This window comes from Oreochromis niloticus, linkage group LG13 (genome assembly GCF_001858045.2).
Source record: "Oreochromis niloticus isolate F11D_XX linkage group LG13, O_niloticus_UMD_NMBU, whole genome shotgun sequence".
In the NCBI taxonomy this organism is placed as follows: domain Eukaryota; kingdom Metazoa; phylum Chordata; class Actinopteri; order Cichliformes; family Cichlidae; genus Oreochromis; species Oreochromis niloticus.
The window spans coordinates 28,239,166-28,262,783 of NC_031978.2; the positions used below are offsets into that span (position 1 = coordinate 28,239,166).

The following is a 23,618-nucleotide window of genomic DNA, read 5'->3' on the forward strand; positions in this document are numbered from 1 at the left end:
TCAAGTATTTGGTTTGTAGGGTCAGCACTTTGTGTAAACAGCATGAACTCATGGATCCGTCCTGCCTTGTATTATTAGTTCGGGCTGCTGGTGGTGTAGTGCTGCACACTCTGGACTCCTCAACACCAACTGAGCATCATTTAAAATTCACTATCTGAGTTTTGTTGCTCAACATGTTCACGTCTTTATGAGCACAGTGTATCAATCTTCCTGCTTCCACCAGGATAACGCAACATATCATAAACCTTAGATCATCTCAAACTGGTTTCTTTAAGATTTCAGTGAATTCGCTGCTCTCAGATGGCCTCTACTGTCAATAGAGCATGTTTGGGATGGGGTGGAACAGGAGATTGGCATCCTGGATGTGCAGCCAACAAATCTGCAGCAACTGTTTGATACTGTCATGTCAGTATGGACCAAATTCTGTTTCCAGCACCTTGTTGAATTGACAACACAAAGTATTCAGGCAGTTCTCAAGGCAACGGTGGGTCCAGCATAATACCAAGAGCATGTACCTAATAAAGTGGTGTTCTTTAGGCAACCAAAAGAGGACTGTGAGCAGGACATAACTCCTGTCAGGGCTATCTTAGAGCTGAAATCAATTTTACAAGAGTCTCTTTTCCTTTTATTCACTCTAAAATTGTACAAAACCAAAAGTCCTACCCTCTGTTAAAGTGTTGAACATCATTTCTCTTTAACGTCCTCTCACCTAAAATCAGAGCAGAAATCAGAGACTACAGATCCAGGACTGTTACATCACTGTCATGTTAGCTAACTGGCCATAAATGTTGCTGTGCTGTTTAAAACATTCCAGCTTGCCTTAAAAACACTAAAAATAGGAGCCAGAAGATAAAATCCCCACTTTGACAACTTGGTGTTCCTATTTGCCCACTCGCTCATGCTCCACCTGTCCACCAAATTTCCTAAACTTTCCTCTGTAGCTTCCTTTTATTTAAACGTTCTTGCTGACAAACGTCAAATATCTTTGTTAAAAGATCGTTTCTGTTGGAAGCGCCGCACTCTGCATATTCTAGTCGAACAGAGTGATAAATATTTGAGTTTTGCTGCTTGTCACGGCATTGCCCGGCATTTCACCAGCTCAGCGAACAGCAGCTGCGTTCAGTCCATTTGCTTCGAATTTGACGTCGGAACTTTCATCATCTGAATGGACAACCGTGCAACTTTTGTTGGCGAGGCTGTGCACCGCTGCGCTCTCCATTTAGACTTATTGTTGACAGGAGTCTGCTGCGTGTATCGGGTAGTTCAGAGAAGCCTCCTGGTGCGTGCGTGTGCACGCCTGCGCGGTCATGTGCGCACGCACGCAGACCTGCGGGGGTCTCCACGCTGGAGGAATGTGAAACCGAAGGCGAGCGATCTGTGACAGATGGTGGGGTTGCGCCTGTGACCCAGTTTATGGAGGAGCGCTGTACAGAGAGGAAAGGGGGAAAGGGGAGGAGGGCACCGATGTTTTCAGTGGGCCATGTGCTGAACACATGTTGGTCTTGACACTGGAAATACCGAGGATTTCTCCAAACAAGCCTGTAGATTGGCCTGACTTGGCTCTCCTCCTTACATAACTAAATAAGCAGCCTCTAGCTTACACACCTCTAATGCCTCGATTATTATCATAAGTCTGTCTTTGGCTTCACCCGCTCTGGTGGTGGCTTAACCACCACCAGATCGGTGGTCTTTTTATTTCTCCTTCTTTTTTGTTCCTGCTCCTCGCCTCTAATCACTCCCCCTGTTCCTCTTGTGTAATTGCACTTCTCACTTGAATCAGATTTAAAAAGCCACAGGTTTTGGAAGTTCATTTGAAAGCAGCAGGCTCTTAAGAGCGCCTGGCACCAGAGGAAAAGAAGGTGAACAATCCCCTTTTTCAATATTACTTTTTTTTCCCTCCCCTCTTTTAACTGGCTCCCTGCATTAAGTAGGAACTTTGCATTTACCAGCCAATTCCTCTCAGCTCTGAACACAGCTCTTTGTTCATGAGTGTGCACACATTTCTCTGCTCCAGCTCTTTGATCTGTGCTGACTCATAAAAAAACCCCTCTGTCCATTGCTTCATCTCCACCTCTGCCAGCCCGCTGTTTCTTTGCTTTCCAGGCTTGCCAGTAAAATAAACTGAAAGCTTTAGCAGGAGAGAGAGTGGAAGCTGGACACTAACAGGAGGTAAAAATCAAACAAAAATGAACTTGTTTTCATTAGTGTGCTTTCACATGATGATGATGGTGATGATGATAAAACCGGAGTCTGGCCTTAATTTGTTCTCTTCTGGTAAACTGCAACACGTACTTTAATTCTTTTCAGCCCCGTGAGTATTCGTGTGCTGTGTGTAGACACGATCTTCAATTTTCTAGTCTTTTAACTTGAAAAAAGGAGGAAAAAAATTAGACTAACTGACTAAGTCACTTTTATAGACCCCTGTTCATATACATCAGGGTTGTCAAACATTGGCCCGGCAATAGTCCAGTCCGGCTCACTGCAAAACTTTGGAGGAAGGATCAAGGATTACATGTGTACAGGGTGCGTCATTTATATGGATACACCGTAATAAAATGGTAATGGTTGGTGATATTAAAGTCCTGTTTTTGGCACATTAGTATATGTGAGGGGGCAAACAATAAGCACACCATTGTTTTTCTTGTGACATTACCAGTAAGTTTGATGTGTCACATGGCCCTCTTCCTATTGAAAAAACAAAAGTTGTATCCAAGATGGCCGACTTCTAAATGGCCACCATGGTCACCACCCATCTTGAGGAGTTTGCCCCCTCACATATACTAATGTGCCACAAACAGGACTTTAATATCACCAACCATTCCCATGTTATTACGGTGTATCCATATAAATGGGCCACCCTGTAGTTTAACTTCTTTACGTTGGTAGAAAGGGAAGCTTTGCTGGTCCGGCCCACTCAAGATCAAAGTGGGCTGTATGTGGCTCACAGTGTACAATAAGTCTGACATCCCTAATATAAATATTGCACGTTTAGCCATTTGCAACCAGGAATTGGATCTTTGTACAGTTTAAGCATCCTTTAAATGTTGCGGTGATTTGTCTCTGAATCATTCATAAGATGTGTGCGCATGTGCCCCATACAACTGTCTTATTTAAATATATAATTTATTAAATATAATCATATAACGGTTCCTTCTTTTAATCTAAGTAGGCTTACTTTGTGGTTAAAAACAAAGCAGTTCTCAGGGACCCCCACTAGAGCACCCCTGGAAAACACACAGCAGGAAGGCTAGCTGGTTAGCAGTGACTGGCTTGAAGTGGATGCACAAGTACAAAATACTAAAATGAGTCTCCAGATATATTTTAGCGGGCGTTAATTTGGCAGATGCAGTTTCAAGAGTGTGGCTAACTTTAGCAGTGCTAGCAGCAGCTTTCTTTCCTTGTAGGTCAGAGTCTACAGGCCTGTGCAGAGTGTGGTTAGGTACCGCTCTGGTTGAGTGGTTATATGACAGTTTACTGTGGCACAGCTGCTATTTTAGGTCAAAAAAGTGCAGAAACGCACTGGTTAGCACGGCTGTCATCTGCTCATCCACCCTACATGTAGATCTAAACTTCCCGTCACAGAGGTGTGATGCTGCTAGTGGCGGGAGGCATCGTAACTTCTCAGAGCAGTTACCTGTCATTACGCTTTTTAAATTCAATGATTTGTTTAACTGACCGGTATTTCTGATGTGGACGAGAGAACCAATGTTTCAACATCTACAGTGCTGTACAAAAGTCTCGAGCCACCCCTCAATGTTTGCTTCCAAGGGCCCAGACTTTTTCACACAACCAGTCTCCATATGGACGTTTTGCTTTTGAATTATATTTTTTAATAATTTTATTTCAGTCCAGTTCATTTTTAAAGGAATGGTTGTTTTGTTTTGTTTAGTTTTTTTATTTTTTACTCAAGGATATAAAGAAGTGGAAAACAAAAGAAGAAGGGTCAGACCTGTAAACTACCTCCTGCAGATGAACGGTATCTCCAGCATGACCTGATACAAGGACCCGAGGCCCCATTAGAAATGGTCTCAGTGGACCGTTTCAGCCTGTGGTGTTGGAGATCCTGACACAACTGACGGAATCATGAACACAGAAATGTAGTGTCAGATTTACATCACCACATCTGGAAAACGTGCTTAGTACTAACTTCCTTTTTCAGCATAACAATGATCCCCAAACACTCTGCCAATGCAGTAAAAGCATACCTGGATAGAAAAACACACAGTGGAACAATGTCAGTTATGGTTAGTCGTCCCCAGAGCCTGGACTGCAACATTATTGAAGCAGTGTTTGATCATCCTGACAGAACTGAATCCCGTCTTTAAGTGATGACATATGAACCCTGCTTCCGGGTCCAAACTACTCTGCGTTTATTAAGGCTGTTGTGTTTTTAACATGTTTGAATGCTTTGTATCTTGTTCTGTTTAATCTGAACAAGCCCCTAAAAACAGTCAGTGATCACTGTCGGCCTCTCTCGGTTTTTATCACCACTATTCATTTTAAAACTCAGCTTTTAAAACCTTATGATGTAACTACAACCCAGCCAATGCAGCAGTATATGAATGACTAACCTCGTATTGTGGATGGATTATCTCAGTTGTTCTTCTGACTGACGTTTGGTCCGTTTACAGCATCCTGCCATGCGATTGCATTTGTCCCTAACCATCAGGAACCCTCATGTTAACTTTTATCGAGTGGAAAAAAGTTAGCGTTCCAAAGCTTCCTGGAGACAGTTCAGGCTGTACTGAAGAATAATTATTTTCCAATCAAAATACAAAGAAATGAGTGTTGGCTCAGGACTTTTGCACAGCACTGCAGTCAACTACAAGCTCTCTTCATTGCTGCTTCTTTGATTGTTGCAGTTGTTATAAAAGCTGATGATTATCTTCATCCTGGTTTTTCCAAGCACTGAATGCTCACTGTGCTTTTCCCTGAATACCGCCACCCAAACGCATCGCTTTCTGAAAATCTGTAAAAAATGAAGCGACCTACCAATAAGATAGTAACTTAAAAAAGTATGCATTTTTCAGAATGAGACAGCTGAATATTATGGATTTCCTACAGTGCAGCTACAAAGCAATCCCTTCCCAGTCATTATGGAGAGGAGGAATCATTATAGCATCCTGTCACACTTGCTGTACATGCCATACATGTGTGGTGTGTGAGTGCTGTATTAAAAAAAAAAAAAGCCTTGAAGTTTATTCTTAGTGCATCCAAAAAACCATGTTGTCATAATTAGGCTTCAAGAAAGTTTAGCACATCTGATTGATGTTCATGTGTGACAGCTTGGTAATCCGTGTGGCTCCATATTTGGATACTTCCACTCATTTAGCTTTAAGATGCTCTTTTTTTTCTGGGGAATTGTGCACCATCTGCAGTCTGGTGCCAAGAGCTGAATAACTTGCTCACCCTCCTCCTCCTATGAAATACTGTAGAATACACGACTCAGATGTCTTGGACTTGAGTGGCCTGACCTCATCTTTAATGTTTTTGTGTGAAATGCTGAGCTTTACCTCGTTGTAATCATAAAACTGGGGGTGCATGAATCAAACTGCTCACAGCTCATACGCTCAGGGATCATTAGTAAGCAGTGGTTTAGCTTTTAAAAACAAGCTTGTTAACTAGTTCTCCACAAGTCTGTGTAGATTTGTAGTCATCCAGGTCATGGTAGTCTTAAGAGCTTGAAAAAAATGGAGGCTACTTGACTTGACGAGTATTGATCTGGAAGATTTAGGGAATAAAAATTGAGCATTTTAAACCTTTAAGATAAAAGTACTAAATACAGTGGTTATTTCATCCTGTGGATAGACTAGCTCCACCATCTTAGACAGTAGCTGCCAACTGTAGTCCTTGTTTTGTTCAGTGAGCTCAGCGTATGGTCACCTGAACCAGTTCTCCACCTCCTATAACTGTGCAGCTCACAGCAGAAGATGAACAGCAGGATGGGGAAATGCTGAATAAGCAACTGAATGATCTCGAGGATCACCACCACAGTGACCCGGCCTGCGTTCTGTATCAGTGACATGTATAAAAGCCTTAGAAATGGTGTTGGGTTGAACATCCCATCATTTACACCCATACATCACACAACTCTCTGCTGATTTCTGACCAGCTCGCCAAATGAGAGAAAACGTACCCGAGAGCCATTGGCTAATTTTCCCACCGTTTTGTCTGTGGTTAGCGAAGCAGCCAGTAGAGAAAACATGAGACGGGAAAGGTCGGAGCTAGCTGGTTTGATCCAGTCTGCATTCCTAAGTATCGTTGGACAATCCCCAAGTTGATCCCGATGTGTTAATCGGAGTGAGAGTGTTAGATAGAAAGCACTTGAATGTTGAACAAAAGTGGTTGTAAAAAGCAATTTGAGTGCTTCTCTTTTCATCTAAAATTGTATCTCATGTTTTGTCTTTTGTGGGTATTTTTCAGAAATATTATTTAACGGCTCTTTTTGTTTTAGCTTCCTTTTATTTTTAGGACAGATGTATATGTGGGGCCGGTGTTTTAGGCTAATAAGAAGGCCCGCTCTCTCACACTTGTCAGACACACACACACAGACACACACACACACACGTAGCGTCTGGGGTTTGTTTTTCACAGTTTGGGTAATGACGGTGGAGGCTGATGTGAAATCCAGCTGTGTGCTTGCGTGTGAGAGCACGTGCACACATCTTGCCAGAGCTCTAGTTCGACACAGCAAAGCGTCTTTACAACCAGCTTTTAGTGGGCTATGGGAAGCGCTAATAGAGCAGCAGCACGCCTCTTCTCCCAGTTTTGTGGTACAGCTCTTAAACAACTATATAGAACACTCACCCACCCTTCGTCATATGATCTCGGGCATTGCATAATATTCAAAGTGTGTATATTTCCCAGTGACACTTCTAAAAATGAGCTGTGGTAAAAACGTTTCTGGTGTTGGGCTGGATGTAGCTGTTGAGTTCAGTGTTTCCTGGAGCAGAATGCTGACCCTCTGCACCCGCTCAGTACCCGTCCTCCCATAAACCACAAACTGCAAGGTTGGCCCAGGTTGACCTAAACCAGATGCTGTGGTTACGTTTAGTTCAAATATTTGACCTTTAGTGTAAAACAGACCATCACACATATAGCACTTGTGTTCCTCTCTTCTGCGTGCACACAGGATAAGCAAAGTCGCGCTCTGAGACCGTATGAACTCGGTTCTCTGCAGCATCACTTTATGGCGAGGCTTTTGATTTTCCTGCATGTGCAATCACTCTGTTGTTTTTCACGGGCTGCCAAAATTTGAACTCCAGAGCATTTGTACTCTTTGAAAATTTGGGTGTCTTCGATGAAAAGCTAATACCACCAGGGTAAAACAGGATTGTTCAAGTCTTGAATTTCATGTACTAAAACATGACAGATATGCAGGGGAAATCAGCATAACCGCAGACCTTGATCGATGTTTGCTTTACTGTGGTTAGCATTCTCTTTATTCTCATGTCTTTGCATGCTCTGAGCCCAGAAATTGAACTGTTCTGGTGGTCCTGCTCAGACAAGAGAGATGGTGAGCCATTTCCCCACTGTTTGCCTCCCCTTGATTATTAGAGATATCAGGTTGCTCCTTGGAGCCAAATATTCAGCACAAATCTGTAGAGCTTTCAAGAGCCTACAATCATGCTAACAGTTTGTGTGGGCGTAGTGGTGCTTTAAGCTAAATGCTGATGTTTAACAGAGGACCATCTTGATTTTGCACATTGCATGCAATAAATAGCATAGATTCACACAACCATAGAACATAGTATAGATTGTACCATGATGTCAACGAGTGATTAGTGAAGTCTTGTTACGAAACCTCGAGTGTTTTCACCGTTGCCGTCTCTGTTTTCAAACTGTATGTGCTAAACAAGCAAAGGGCGTCTCCGTCTGAGAAACTTGCAACAACACGCACTTATTGACTATTAAGTTGTGATGATCATTAGTCCATCCTCCTTTCTGTTTCTCAGAGTGATGATGATCACATAATGAGCTTCATGTTATTCAGTAAGACCTGAAACTTGCAGCTGAGCCCATAAAGTCATCAGGAGGGTGTTTACAAAGGTTGCACCTTAAGCTAGCCACGGGGTCTCTCCAAACAGTTTATCATACAACCAGATGTCTTTTTGCAGTTGAAGGAGTTGCCCCCTGCAGGCCATTAAATAAAATTACAGCATGCCAAAGATTCACTTTGTTATGCTGTAATTGTTTGGGATGAAGCCTCAAGTGTCCATTTGAGGAAGTGCAGTTTTTGGTGATTCACTGAGAACCTTCACAGACATGTTTCACAGCTTAATTTTTTTTTTTTTTTTAGACCTGAAGGTTGCGGCTTGATGCTAGATACAAAATAATGTAGAGGCGGATGGCATTTGAATTACAGTAGTAGCGCTGGATCAGTTACTAATATTGCTGTATAGTTTTGTGGTTAATGCTATTATCACTGACAGGCAAAAGATCCCTGATTTAAGAATAGGAGCATACTCTGTGATGGTCTCAGACCTGGAGCTTTGCATCAGGCTTTGTCAGGTCAAAATATGGGGATCCATCCACAGCTGCAACCCCTTTGGAGTAAGGGAGCAGCTAAAAGTGCTGCATCAACTACTCACTTAATCTGTTAGTCAATAAACAGAAAACTAATGTAACAATTTATCAAAAAGGGTTAAAAGGTTTTTAAAAATCCCCAATAAAGGTGAGTTTAATCACTTCAGCGGAAGAATTTTATTTTATTTTAGGACAGGAAGTGTTGTTAAAGGACTAATAAGAACTTGGTGGTTGGAGGCAGTGGGGGGGGCCCCAGCACTTTTTTTTGGCCGGTGGGCTCTAAAAATCTTGGGATCTGCCCTGGTCACAGGTTTCTGAACTGATGTTGAGAAAAAAACTTGGGATGTTAGATTAAAATTATTTACAATTAGTTAATCTGATGGCAAAATAGCTCACAGGTCATTTGATTAACAATACCTAACATATTGTTGATCCCATTCCATTTAATAGTTTTTTATATTTCCGGCTTGAACAGTCGGTGCCACCATCATTAGAGCCATGCTGCTAATATGGCTAAAAATTCACAGTAAATTCCATAAGTAGTTTACATTCTTATGAGCAGTCTGTAAATGTGTGAAATTCACCATCACGTTGCACTAAAGCTCTTCACTAAGACCTGCATTTACGTGTCGTTTATTAACGCCTTTCTCAAGCTGCAGTCACACGAGCCCGACCTCATCCCAGAGCATCCCGAAATATCACATGGTAGTACGGCTTAATGGAGTCTGGCCGCAGTCCAGCTGCAGGTTTGCACACGAGCGTAATGAAGAGACACAAGTGCAGACATCGATTTTAAATAAACACAGCTGTGGGAGAACAATGGCTATTTATGATCAGCCATGAAAAATCACAGTGAAATGGCCCTCACAGGAACGCCTTTCATTTACTGGGGCAACGCTTGGCTGCTCCTGCCTCCTCCGCCACTCAAGTTTTAATAAAGACCATCATAAAAAAGCAGCTTTGCATCCTGACTAATGATGTTTTTCCTCTCTGTCCTTTGCTCCCTGGTTTGGGATTTTTCAGTTCTGGACTTTTTTTCTTCTTTTCCTTCTCTGCTGACCTTCACTCAGCATATTTTTGTGCTTTCTTGTGTCTCGGGTTGCTCGCCGTCAGTGCGTGTAGCGTTGTCGTCTGTCTAGGAGCATCATAGTTGACTGTATCAGCATATGACAAGCAAATGGCAACATGCTGTTTTTAAAACCCTTTGACGCACACACACAGTTTTTCACTTCGTTCCACCTTGACCGACAGCTGTTTTCTCTTTGACACGCACCCATTCTCCTTCAGTCATCCTCTTCTCTTTCCTCCCTTCATCATCGGTGTCATTACTGTGCCCTTAGCCCGCCATTATAACCATTAGGCTATGCTTATTTGGCCTCGGACCCCCCTTTGAGGATCAGGTTCCATAGTAACCTGCCCATCTCTACGGTAACCCAGCCCATCTCTGGAGGAATGCTGCATTTCCCGCTCTTTTGTCAAGCCACATTTTGAGTGGCGCTGTGGGGCCAGATTGAGTTGCACTGGGTTTCATAAGCTGTGTGTGTGTGTGTGTGTGTGTGTGTGTGTGTGTGTGTGTGTGTTAAACTAATTGAGTTGGCTGTCAAAGCAGGGTCTGTGTGGAGTCTTGAAACAGTACTGTAGGGAGGAGCACGGTGTTAGCATGGCGTTGGGTTACTATATTGGTGCCCCGCCTCTGGATTATTCTTATATTTCACAGGAAGTGTGTGCGTATGTGTGCACATGTGTGTCCATCGCTCCTCAAGGGTGCGTGTTCACAGGTGGCCGGGCTGGCACAGCCATGGGCTTTTCCAAACAGACACTGACGCAGCCTTTCCAATAAAAGTCAAAATAGACAGGAACAGACGACACTGGCTTCTTCAGCTCGGCCTGTTGTATGCATCTGTTCACATCACAAAGGGGTGTGTGTGTGTGTGTGTGTGTGTGTGTGTTTAGCTTGTGGAGAAATCGGACTGCAATACAACTTCTTAGAAATTGTAGTATCTGAAAATAATAAGGAGAGGAAGGAGAGTTTGGGGGGGGGTACATTCAAGGTACACCTGCATTCAAGGTGTTCCCAAACCAGGTGAGATACATAGTCTTCCCAGTGTGTTCTGGGTCTATCCTAGATACAGTATGCCTGGAAAACTAAGGATAAGGCGAGCCACATTTTGGAGGAAACTTGTATCACCTGCTCTCTTTCAGTCGTGATTCAGAGTTACTCCAAGGACCAGAATGGTGTGTCTGAAAAGGCAAATTAGAGTTTTTATTTCTTGCCAATTAACAAAGACCTGGCATTGGCCGAGTCGGGAGACATTCTTCATAGTTTTTCAGAATTCTCCGGTAGATTTCCATCCAGTATTCTTTTAGTGTCGCGGTCCTCCTCGTATGTTATCTCTGACATCACTGAACAGTCTTCCTTTGGGAAGGAGAGCCCAAGCATCAAGTACACACTGACAGGAATGTCAACAAACAGAACTATGAAAAACAGAGCTCTAAAGAGAACAAGATAATGAGTGTGAACTCGACCAATGGGCTGCTTTAAGAGGGTTATCTATCCTGTAGATTCTCACTTTGTGTGCACCGGGAGCAAGACTACAACTACCATGAGACTGCGCAAAAAGTCATGAATCAATCGATACCATATTAGACACTCATGAAAATGCTTTCGCTTGACCGGCGATTGCAACAAGTTCTCGCAACGAAGGCATGTTGGTAGAAACTGGCTAATGCATACTTGGTGCCAAGTAGGATAAAGAGGCATTTGGAAACCAGATCTACTTTCTAAGAGGAACTTGGCCTTTTTCAAAGGAATACTGGATCTGAACCAGAGGCAGCAATGGAGACGAGAAATAAAATGATTATTGTAGGTTGTGTGATGGGCTATTTTTGTATCAGTGTTGTGCAACTTTAAGGTGTGACAGAGTTCCGGAGGCCTATTTGAAACTGGTATTTCCAGTAACTTGTATCTCTCATCTGATTCCTGTTTGTACATACACCATGCTGTTTGGGAAATGTTTGCTGGTTAGTCATTTAGGAGCCAGCTGGCATTATTAATAGGTTGCTCTGTGTGGGTTTGTGGCACTAAACCAAAGCGTTGTGGTATGATATCATCAGATGAATGCTGACAGAAGATAACATGGCCGGTATTAATTTACATGGCAGTGTTTCTAAAAAGTTGGTCTTTGTAAGTTTGGAATAAAAATGACTTTTAAATGACTGTTTGTTGCTGTCAGCTAATATTATGTTTCATGCGTTTTTTAGATTCAGAGGTCGGCACACTCCGTCAGAAGACTCTGTCCGTCTTCACGGCCTCAGAACTGGTCACTTCCTGCAACTCCTCTGCCACCTTTGGGCCTGGCAGCACCCAGTACCTCCTCAGCCTGGCTCGGGTGGGCCTCAGCGCCGGTGTGGAGTTCCCTGAGCTCTGGGACGGCCCCCAGCTGAAGACCAAGCTCCTGGAGCATCTGCTGCAGTGCCCGCAGTACGAGGTGAGGGAGCTGGCAGTAGAGGGGCTACTGAGGAAGCTGGAGGAGGAAGAGGAGGAGGAAAGGAAGAGGAGGCCTGAGTGGCTGGGTGAGACCACCCAGTCTAACCTGACCAGTCTGGCTCTTCGTGAGACTCACCCCCAGTGTTTGGCCAAGGTGAGGCCACACACACAGAGATTTACACAAACGTATTCTAGGAGTTTCATTTGTTTGTTGTGTTTTTTGTTTGGGAGCCTGTATACATGTCTAGTTGTTTTATAGATGTATGTGGATGCCTGCTGCCAGCAGCATAATCTTAAAGTTCTGACATCACACAATGGTGAACTCCTTTTTTCTATCTGACACAGTTTCCCTGAACCACAAGGACACTGGTTACAAACTGATTAAAATCCCAGTCCATCTCGTAGAGCCTTGCGTGAGAGGCTAATCGGCCACAGGGGGAAACGCCAAGCACACTGGCAGTGAGCTGGTTCACTCACTTGCTCACTTACTTACACTGACTCCTGAGAGGCTTGGTAGCTTTCCACGCTAACAGGTTTTGGAGAGGAAAATGCGACCTATTTCCTGTTTGGGGACAGAAGGTTGTATTTCTTCCTAAAGATGACAGGCTGCCAGCGGGCCCGCTCTGTCACGTCTGTCGTTAACACCCCTGCAGAGCTGACAGCACTCGGCACTGCTGTGCACTTCGGCGCTGGTGCAGACTGGCATGTGTCTGCTTGGGTTCGTTCTTCATCAGGCTTTGCTTTACAGGCCAGCAGTTAACGTTTAATGTGTCGGGCCTGTTAAGTGGAGCCTCCTCTGCGCCATAGACGCACCAACCCAATGGGCCAGTTGCCATAGCTCACCCTGATCTCCAGTGAAGCATTATGGGAAAGCTGCTGAGGGAAAGTCCTGTTCTTTTCGGGACTCGGGTCCAGTTCCTTAGACCTGCAGAACAGATTATAGCAGGAAACTGTAATGTGCCTGTTCATGCAGGGTGGGCGTCACTATTTATTTGCATGTTACAGCTATGAAAGTCTGTTCGCCTGGGCTGGCATGCTTTACTGTGACTGTGTATATTTGAGTATGTGGGCAGCCGAGTATGTCGCAAGGCGGGAGCTTGTTAAAGCGGGCTGTAAAAGTTTGAAGCAGCAGAGATGGTCAGAGCAGCTGTCGGGGTTAGCAGACAGACGGGTGGATGAACAGTGAAAAATACACACTCGATGGCTGTGATTACAACTAAAGTAATCCCATTAGTACTGCAAAGAAGGGGGAGGCGGTGTTATATTATATATATATTGGAAGTCTTTCAGTTAATGAAGCAATAAAGAAAGAGAAATGCTGCGGCCAAATGAATAATGACACTGTCTTGGCATCTCTTGGACAGTGATTTACTGACTCTCACTGGAGTTGAAAGGAACCAATAGACTTGGTGAAATATTGTCTAAGGAATAGGCTACACCCACCACAACCTCCCTGACGAGTAAAAATGAGCTGTTGTATGTATTGGACTCTACTTTGTGGCACAAAGTGACTCTTTCACAGGAGTCTGAAATATGGACACTATTATCTGTCATTATCATTATCTATGTGTACACTATGAGCTATTGTTTTTATAGGTTGGCTCTCTTGAGCCAGTGTGTGCAGTTTGGTTAAAGCTGTGATAATAGACTTTTAAGGCCATTTGGGGGCAGTATGCTGTAACTGAATGACTGCAAAACATTGTCACAATATCCAGTTATAAAGGCAGATATGCTAGCAAGCTATTTTCCACTTCATTACATAATTGGGTTGATTTAATTTTAGCGTAATTTGTTTTTGTTGAGACAAAGTCCACTGTTGGCACTGATTTAGTTTCAAATGATCTGCCTCACAGTGTTCACCATTCAGCTACTTTGCAGTGCTAACGTAGCCAGCTTAGCTCAGTGTTTTTACCTGTAAAGTTAATCAAATCTATTATTGCAACATGCAGTAAATTGCATGAAGGGTACCTCAACAAAGTGTCCTTGTGCTTATAATGAGAGCGGATTTTAAACATCCAACAAGGTCTGTCGTTCAGATTCAGATTTATTTATGTTGGAAAATATTTGTGGACCTGGAAAATGTAATAAATGGTGGACTAAGAATAACAAAATCCCGTCTCATCAGCTTTCTGTGACATTCTTCATGCAGATATCCTCTGCATGAAGAATGTCCTCTGAGAAAAAGCTAATTAAAGTCTCATGATGCAACATAATTACAATAAAATGAAACAAAGCTTAAAGATGCTTCGCAGAATGGGAAAAAGAGTTACAGTTACATACATACAGATAATTATCTGTATGTTTCAATATTATTCTCCCCTCTTGCACCACATTGTTTTCATTGATGGTGTAATAAAAACAAAGATTTGGGCAGCTTTTAAATTCACCAAATGGTTAAATAACAGCAACTTTGACTTCTCTCTGATCAGCTGTGATGTAATCAGTGTTTGTTGGTAATTGATTTGTATCAGATCGATCAATCAGTCAGTCAGAATGACGGCGTAGAAACCTCACGGGTTCACCTCGCTACCTCGATTTTTCAGTCCTCACATGCATAAAGTGCAGTACACAGGCAGATGTTTACACACAGACACTGCATGCACCCGCTCGCCCTGCCCTCTGCCCACACAGATCCTATAAAGTGAGCTTTATTTTAAAGCTCTAATAACAGGTTGGAGCCTTGAAAGAAATAATAATCATTGAGATATGCAGCTGGAATGTCAACATGTGTTCTCGCCTGGATGTGTGTGTTTTAACAGGCATCTAGTGCGGCAGAAAAAAACAGGTCTTTTCCGCCTCGCGCTCAGTGAGCTGCCTGCCTCTCTGTGCAAGTGACTGGGCACAGTAAAAAGCACAAGGTTAAGATACAAAAAGTAGACACAAGACCTGTTAGTGCCTGCCGTGCTCACCCGCACACATGAGGATATTTGTGTGTGTGAGAGTGTGAGGCAGCTGTGTACCCGTGGTTAGGGTGTGCATAGGGAGGATCAAGGGTAAAAATACCCTTGGGGCAGCTTGCCAGCAGCACTGCAGAGAGGACACCAAAGCTCTGCTGATGGATGACGCTGAGCAACTTCCCTCACCAGTAGCTCTGATAATGAGTGTGTACGTGAGGCAGAGAGAGGTGAAAAAGGATGATGTGATTACATCAGTGTGTATCTTGCTTAAGTATCTTTCTTACTCGCTCTTCCTGCTGTCTCTGTCATGTCGTTCCTCCTCTCAGGTCCTGCAGGTTTTGTGTGTGCTGAGCTCCAGCGATGAGCTTCCGTGGAGGGATGGTGCAAGGGTTTTGTCCCTGGAGGAGGTTTTGTTGCACCTCCTAACATTGGCTCAGAACTCTGCTCACAGGTCAGTAAAAAGAAATACTGTATAGAAAAGATGGACATAGCCCCATGATGTCAAAAGTGATCATATTTAGATAAGAGGGAGACGTGCTAAGTGATTAGCTGTCCCACCTGGTTGTAGCAGATGATCGGGATAGTTCCCCGAGTCTCGTTCTGTCGGAGGTTTCTTCCTATTAAAAGGGAGTTTTTCCTTCCCGCTGTCGCCACGTGCTTACTCATAAACGGGTCATTATTGTTGGGTCTTTACCTTACATTGAATTAAGGTTATAGCAAGCTTGGCTAGCAGGTTTCCCCTTAGATGGTCGTCACAGATACCTGATAACTAGTGCAGTAGCTTTTGACGTTCTGCTAATATTTAGCCCAGAAGACTGCTGTTTGTTCGGCAGCAACTGGGTCGACTGGTTTTCCATGACAATCCAGTACTACCTAATGTACGTGGCTGTCATCAAAGCAGCGCTGCCGAGTGTCCCATGACTTAATTAATATGCGACACGAACAGCGACGAGATACCTGCTGCTCAGTCTGTGGCTTTCCGTCAGACTGTAGCCATTTCCATCGTTTTCAGGTTTTAAGAATGGTGGGTTTGATTTTATTGACTCGTGGAGTGACGCTACTGACCAGCCAATCGGTGGCATGCAGTCTGACGCCCCCGGCCGAGCAGGTATTAAAAAAGTACTCGGTAAAGATAGAGGGCCTGAAGACAAATATTTATTTCACTGCTTATTGTTTGATTTCTGTTCAGAATGAGTAAAGATCTACTCCTGACCCTTGACCTTAGACATCGTGTCTAAGTTCTGGTTCGTGTGGTTTTCATCGCCCTGACATCCATCTCTAACATCGTCACAGTGAGACTGAATTTCAGCGCCATGATTACCCACAAACCTCACTGATTTCCCAGAGTTCACAGCTGTTTACAGCCTGTGAAGTCTGTGTCCTGTAACTCAAAACACTTATAGCCTCATGTAGGCCTGGAGGGGCTGGGAGTGGACTGGCGGGCTTTTCAGCTGTGTGAAATTCCACATCAATTCCCGGCAGTTCCAAGAGGTTTTCTACGCTGCATTCAAATTCTCGTAAACAATGTTGAACCGCAGAAATTTACAGTGCTGCTAACCCTCAAAATCCCACTTTTAATGCATAATTAACAGCGTTTCTCATTATTAAGTTATGTTGGTACATGTTATTGATACAGAAGACAGCTACAGCTACTCTCTGCGTTCATACGGGCCCTGCTGGGTCCCTCTCAAACTTATATTCGTTATAAAGGGAGGCAACTGTGTGAGTCCTAACTGAAAACCTGCTGTCAAAACAGTTCCCAAGTAAATCCCAGGGCAGCTTTTAAATGTGATGGATGGAGACGTGAATGTACTACAGGGCAAAGATGCAACCACACACTCCTCCTCCTCCATTTTCTGTTTTTCTTCTTTCTTTTTTTCCCTTCCTCTCTCCGGCTTGTGAAAGAGCCCTCACACTGCTGTCGCCGTCAGCTTGTCAGGCCTCATTCAGAGCAGGAATCCATGAAGGAGTGACACACAGGTTCACTGGCTGCACCTTAACCCCGCACCTGGGCGCACCTGAAGGGTCCTCTCTGCAGGATGTTTGCGTGGTTAGCTGCGTACTGCTGCAGTATTTTGATAACTTAAGTGTCCCCCCCCCCCCAAAAAAAGTGGATGAAAGCTGATATCCGTACTCTCAATCACCTTCATCACGCCATTATTCCTACGTTAGATTATTCACACCTGTCAGGCTAAAAGCATTATTTTTGTCAAAGATTATGAGTCACCGGGCCCGTCTCTGCCTTTGACCACAAACCACTTTTGGCACACTCTCTTCCAGTATTCATGTGTGTGTGCTCGTACTTAAGCCCCTTTGACATGCATTGGCACACACACAGACACACACACACACATACCCCTTTTCTTGACAAGCCACTGCTGTACTTTTCTCACCCCTGACAAGAGAATACAGGCTTGAATAAGGATTGGATTACAAAGGCTTTTAGCCCTGCAAAGCCTTTTCCTGGCCACAATCTCTGGACCCGGGGATCCACTTTCCCTTCGGAGTGGCCCCAGGGTTATGATTAGAGCCGGGGAGGGATGAGATTGGGTTGCTGGCTGCCCTTGTCTGCCGTGTGATTGAATAGCACTCGGGCTATTGTGACCCATAATGTAGTGGTGAGTACCAGCACACTTCTTTTGTGGAATGTAAGTCAATACAGTTGAGAGGTGTGTGTGTGGCTGACAGCGCCGCAGCGTTGGGTAATGATTTCAACGGAACAACCTGAGGAGCACGTTATCGTTTGCAGATGCTGTCACTGTGCAAATGGGTCAAATTTAAGGGCCGGTTCACTCAAATAAAAATAACTAAAAAAATCTCACTTTTTCTGCAAATATATCATATTTTTTAGAGTAAAAACTGCAAACTGTTTACATGTTTTGAAGTTGATGTGGTTTTGTGTTTTTAAGTGTGGAGCTCCACTGTGCTGCCCTGACGTTGGCCTCGCAACTGGTGATTTGGCTGGTGAACTCTGACCTGCAGGTAACGACCAGCTCATCACCATCAGCTGTGTAGTAATCTTGCAAAGAATCTGAGGGGTGGAGGTTGTTGCCACCAGCCTTCAGCCTTGTCCTGGTCCCTTTTAGCTTTAGCTAGCTGCTACTGTAGTGCTTAATGTCTTTACTACAGATCAATGGTTCCAATATGGGGGAAGTATTGGTAACATTCAACTACTACATTGTATTGCTTCAGCAAATTAAAATGGTTATTCTGCATAAATACATAAAAAATAGCCATGGGGGCTTCCTGTGTGCTATGCACATGTTAAATTCAGTTGCTGCAGTATGTTTTGTTAAAGTTATGGCAGGGATATGCGTACCTATGGAGTCCCTCTTCTTCACCTCTTTTAACAACACTGGATGTGTTAAATGAGTACACTGGATGTTTTCCCATTTATTTACAGTGCAACCTTTCTGCTGCGCAAAATGTTTTGAGTGCATGGGAAGTATGGATTGCAGGCAGACCAGTTTAGGACCAGTTCTCGTTTTTTTATCCGTTTAACTGGAATACAATCAGAATGTGGTTTGGCACTTCCTTGCTGAAATAAGAAGGGTTTTCCATGAAAGAGACATCATTTGGACACTAGCATAAGCTGTTTGTTGTCTAGCATTAATGGTGCCTTCACAGATGTGCAGGTTAACCGTGCCTTGTGCACTGATGCCCGTCTCTGTTCCATGACAAGTGTTATGGACCCTCTGCAAGACTCTGGATCCCTGGGAATTATTAAAAAGCCTCTGTAGCTCTGAGATCTTTCACCAGCTGTTGTTTTTTTTAGTTCCTTTTATTTCTGTTTTATCAATGTCCCGAGGTATTCACAGTAAGCATACACCAGCCACTTTATTAGGTACACCTTGCTAATACTGTGGATTCTCAATATGCTCTGACAGAAAATATGTTCTTGCTGTGGGCAAAAATGTGAAGCTTGCCGTCAACATTTTTTCTTTTTCATCTTACTTTGTTCTTTGGTAAAATTTGTGTTCAAGTGGCAAATACATCTGTGAGAAAACGTCCTCATTCATATATAGCTGAACTGTATTTTTCTAATTAATCTACCATCTAGAGTTTGAGTGCAGTGGCTTGTTTCGCTCAGTGGGGGGCGTTGGTGTGCTCGTGCTGCAGCGAGGAGCGACCAGCGGAGGTCAAGCTGGCGGCCGCAAGGGTGCTGGTCAAATGTACGTCCACCCTGCTGACCAGCCCTCGTCTGCCACTGGGTGAGCCTCAGTAATGTAACAGCTTGAAGTTTGCTTTGATGTGGGAGGCGGCTTCTGGCTGAAGACCTTGTGTATGACTGTCCGTGTGTGTGTGTGTGTGTGTGTGTGTGTGTGTGTGTGTGTTGTGGCAGGTCTGTCCACGACAGTTTCACTGTGGAGGAGTCTGTTCGTGCTGCTGCAGGACGAAGATCAAGAAGTCCGAGATTCAGCGTCTGACTTCATCTCTAACGTGCCAGCTCATCTGCTCAGTACAGGTACACGCTAACAGCTGTGCATAAGCATGTCCTTGCAGACGAACTAATATAGCATCTCTGCTCTAAACGTGTACCCAGCACTATTTAAGAACTTGGGTGGGTGGATTTTGTTATTACCTGCAGTGCTTAGTGACTTCAGTATCACGCAGAGTGAGTATGTGGGTTATTTTTAACTCCCTGGCCAGTAATAATTACAGCCACATTTAACTGCTGTTATTCTGTGACCTATCCGGCCCTCCTGTAATTTAAAACCCATCCAGAGTCATGGCATGGTTATTCATAATAAATCTGTCAGTTCTTTATCTACTTTTTAAAATCGTCTTATAGGGGAATTTGACCCCCCAAAAAAACAGGAGTCATCAAATGACTTCATAGATGGATTCGTGCCAACAGTCTGCAGTGACATTAGTGGGTCGGTGGAGCTGCTGCAGGTAAATAAATACTGCTGTTCACTTTGAGCCTTTTTTCTTGTTTTTAAGCTACTTTTAGTTTATTTTATGTCAAACAGGTACTGTAAGCTGAAATATATATGGTGGCCCTGAGAGGTCATTTTCACTGCAGCAAACAACCCGTCAACAACCTGTCGAATTTCACAAAATACAACACAAATAGAAAAAAATCAACACAAATGAAGTTGAATAAAACACAGAAGAACTAGGGAAAAACCAAAAGCTTAAAAACAAATGAAACTGTTTTTGGAGAAACAACAACATGATGGTGGAAATGAAAGAAACCAAAACACGTGAAGGATTGGACACTTAAAAGAAGCGGAGGATCCTTCGGTGTTGTGAGGAAGAAAAAGGTGCAGGCATTCATATAATACTATTGATACACGTTTGCTGTTATCTTCAGTTTGGTTTTGTGAGTTTTTGTGGCATTTATTTCTTTTTCCGTTGTGTTTTATTCCATATGTGTTTCGTTTTGAGTCCTTTGGGAGTATTTTTCTTGTTGGAGAGCGTTTGACCTTTCAGGGCTACCGTAGAATTACCTGTTGACACTTTTAGTTTGAGTGTGCTAAAGAATATAGACACAGCTTACAGTTGCTTTCAGCTGTTGTGATAATGAAAAAAACTTAAAGATCAAATTATTCTTAGTCAAGTTCTGAAGTCTCTTTTTTTTCTATGATTTCTGTTTATAGTAATTTATCAACTTGGCCAATGTTTTTCTGTCTTGGTGTTCAGATCAGAAATCATAAGGATCTTTTCCATATTTTCTGTTACCATGGTGACTGCTCAAATTAAAAGCTCAGTAAATGAAAGTTCAGTTTTAAGTCCCTGTGAGCTAAAAGCTCTGAACTCTGTTTGACACAGTTTTTTTTCTACTCCTGGCTCTCGATGTTGTCACTAAGAATGGATCTTCGTAACACGATCTCAGGCACAGAAACCTTACCCACCTGCTGTTAAGGTGTTTTTGACAGTCATTCAGAACAAAGCTGGGCTGAAGGGATGTGAAAGGGAGTCGAAACAGCTCATTTCAGAAAGTAGATGAAACAAACGTCTCCATCAGGACCCCTTATGAGATAAATAAGGCTCATTTTGAACTGTGAATTATGCAAAGCTACTCTAGTCCAAGAATAAAAGCAAGTCAGAGCCTCCTGGCTATCACCCACATTTCTCTTATGGCCCGGGCTTGCCCGTGTTGGCTACAGACTACATGAAATAAAATTTAAATTACTGGGCCCTAACACCAAACCAACAATAATACATAATGCATGTGTATATATAAACAGACACACACTAACACGAAGCACCACAGACACATGCTAATGTTAAAAAGGGCCGATGACATCATTTTGCACTAAGGGTTGGGGAGCATTCCTGGAACGAAGGGCGCTAATTCTAAGATTGACAGTTTGCGAGAGTTAGGAGTGTGTGTGTGTGTGCGCGCGCGCGCGTGTGTGTGTGTGTGTGTGTGTGTCTTTTGTGGTCATGTGTCATTGTTTCTGGAATGTCTGAGGGCTGCGTTCTGAAGAACTTGTGCGACGGCCGGCCTTACTGAACAGTAAGACAGATTCACCCCAGTACCGCTCTTATCCTCGCTTATCTGAGAGGACTGACAGCTGGCTGCTCCCTCACAAACAGCTTTACTGTGACTTCCTATCCTCACAACACTCACTTCCTGTATTTTCCCAGCTTCCCTGCAGGAGCCACCCTTATTGTGTCTTTCCCCATTGATAGCATCTCATAACAACGAGATAGCAAAAACATCCCCTGAAAAAATAAAACAATTAAAAAAAAAAAAAGGTCTCATGGCAACACTGTTTGTAGATTTGGGGGGAGCGGGGCATAGTCATGGGGGAAGACTCAACCCGAGCTGTGGTTTAGCCAAAGGCTGATAAGTGACGGGGTTTTCTTTATTTCAGTTTGCTGTTTTTATTTCATTTGGTGGCCGTAAAAGCAAACAGAGTCAAAAAGTCCAAATTTTCCCTTAAAAGCTGAGTCTGTTTCACCACCTCAGTACCCAGGAAACCAATTCAAAATCCCTGGAAGTGTTTTGATACCAGTATTTATACAAAGGCACTGTGCGTGTGCGTGTGTGTGTGCTATACAGTAAGTGTTTATGTATATAAGGCCAGACTGGGTCAGATAAGCTGTAAGCTAAAAAAATCAGATAGGAGGTCAGCAGCACAGCATGACTAAGATGGAGATTTTTTCTTTCTGTGCAACAGGAAAGGAACACAATAGGCATAATTACAGAGTGGGTGTCCCAGTGTGTGTGTGGGGCGGGGGGCATTCTCCTCTGTCCAGCCATAGTCCCCGCTCATTTGGAGATGACAGCTTTTTGCATGTGGGCGAGGCGCTGAGTGTGGCGCTTACCGTAAAATACCTTACATTTCCTCATGGACGATGGGGAAGGAACAAAAACAAGTGTGAGTGTTTGCCTCCACTCTACTGTGTGACCTTTCACGCTCCAGCCAAGCCATTCAAAAAATCTGCTCTGACCGCCAAGATCGTGAAAATTGCACTGAATTCCTAGTTTATCCAAGCACGTGTCGTACGCACTGTAGGAATGCAGCGCAAAAAGGGAAGAAATGAGACGGTAAATTGGTGATCTTGTACCAGATGATTGGGCGACTTGGCCAAGGAAGTCAAATTCCTCATGCAAATGAAAAACAGCAGAAAACCAAAAAAGAATCACATCCCATTGATTATCTTTTTTTTTTAAACTCCTTACTTGGGAAAATATGTCATCTTTCTTCTTTTAAAGCTTAGAAATGTTCTAAAATTATATCTGCGGCAGTTAGCTTGAAGAACATCTTGGTGCTTTGGCAGTACCAAGGCAGATTTAATGAAGTCATCATGACCAGAAGAACACATGCGTGTGTGTGATTGTGTGCCACTGTGCCTTGTGGGAGTGAGATGAAAGCATTAATGCACTGGCAACAGTTTGTAGCTAAGTGTCAGAGGTCAATCAGGGTTAGTTAGACTGTATAGGTCGCAAGAGAAAAAGTGGGAATAGGGTAAAATGGGATTAACCTGGAGTGCTAAATTAATCCTGAGCTGCTGACCTTGCAGCAGGCTGTAAGGCCTATCTGAACAATTAAAGTTGTTTTATCATTTGATTTATTTTTGATCAATCTTTTAACTAAAATGTCAAAAGTCTGGTGTTGTTTCCGCCATCGTTTGCCTCTGAATTTTGTAACCTTGTGCAAAGGCTTTGACTTCCTCTTCTCCTTCACCTGCACTGATATGAAGGTTTTCTCTGAGTGGCGACACCTGTGATTCAGGAGAATATCGCAGAAAATGCTCACATCCTCAGTGCTGGTGTAAACATGACAGAGCTGTGGCTAAAAGACTGTTTACGTACAACACAACCAAGGCCCTTAGGGTAGCTTTTAATATCAAAGTGACATGCTGTTGAAACGGTGAAGTTCTCTGCCACCTCTCCAGAGACCTGATGCTGGCAGTGATTCCTTTGGCTCGGTGACCGATATAATATCTCAACCCTTAACGCTGCAGGCAGAGCGCCAAGAGCATAGGAATAGTGCAGCATGCTTTTCTACACCATACACACAGTATATAGTGCAGCGCCAGTGGAAAAACCCAGCTTTACTGTGTTTGTGTCTGTGAGTCTGTGTGTGTTTATTTGTGCCTTTCTCATTCCCTTCAGGCCATCCAGTGTTACATGAAGGGTAGAGTGTGTGTTTTATGACCTGCCACTGCAGAGTCAAGTATCTGAGGTGTGAGCTGCTTCAGATGGAGGCGGTGACTCCAGGCCCTTTGATATGGAGGACAGGCAGAAA

General features: G+C 43.5%; 1 protein-coding gene across 6 annotated transcripts in view; it reads left to right on the plus strand.

Annotated features, from left to right (window-relative positions):
- The window catches only part of thada (THADA armadillo repeat containing), a 109,592-nt gene that overhangs the window by 69,288 nt on the left and 16,686 nt on the right, over positions 1 to 23,618 (plus strand). For 4 of the 6 annotated variants that reach the window (XM_019366921.2, XM_019366919.2, XM_019366920.2 and 1 more), the window contains exons 32-37: positions 11,788 to 12,167; positions 15,237 to 15,361; positions 17,820 to 17,892; positions 18,971 to 19,121; positions 19,253 to 19,375; positions 19,703 to 19,806. In XM_019366921.2, the coding sequence (XP_019222466.2) occupies positions 11,788 to 12,167; positions 15,237 to 15,361; positions 17,820 to 17,892; positions 18,971 to 19,121; positions 19,253 to 19,375; positions 19,703 to 19,806 (956 nt within the window). Of the gene's footprint in view, positions 1 to 11,787; positions 12,168 to 15,236; positions 15,362 to 17,819; positions 17,893 to 18,970; positions 19,122 to 19,252; positions 19,376 to 19,702; positions 19,807 to 23,618 lie in introns of those variants that run through there. The other 2 variants (XR_003213513.1, XM_025897591.1) reach the window with 2 other exon arrangements.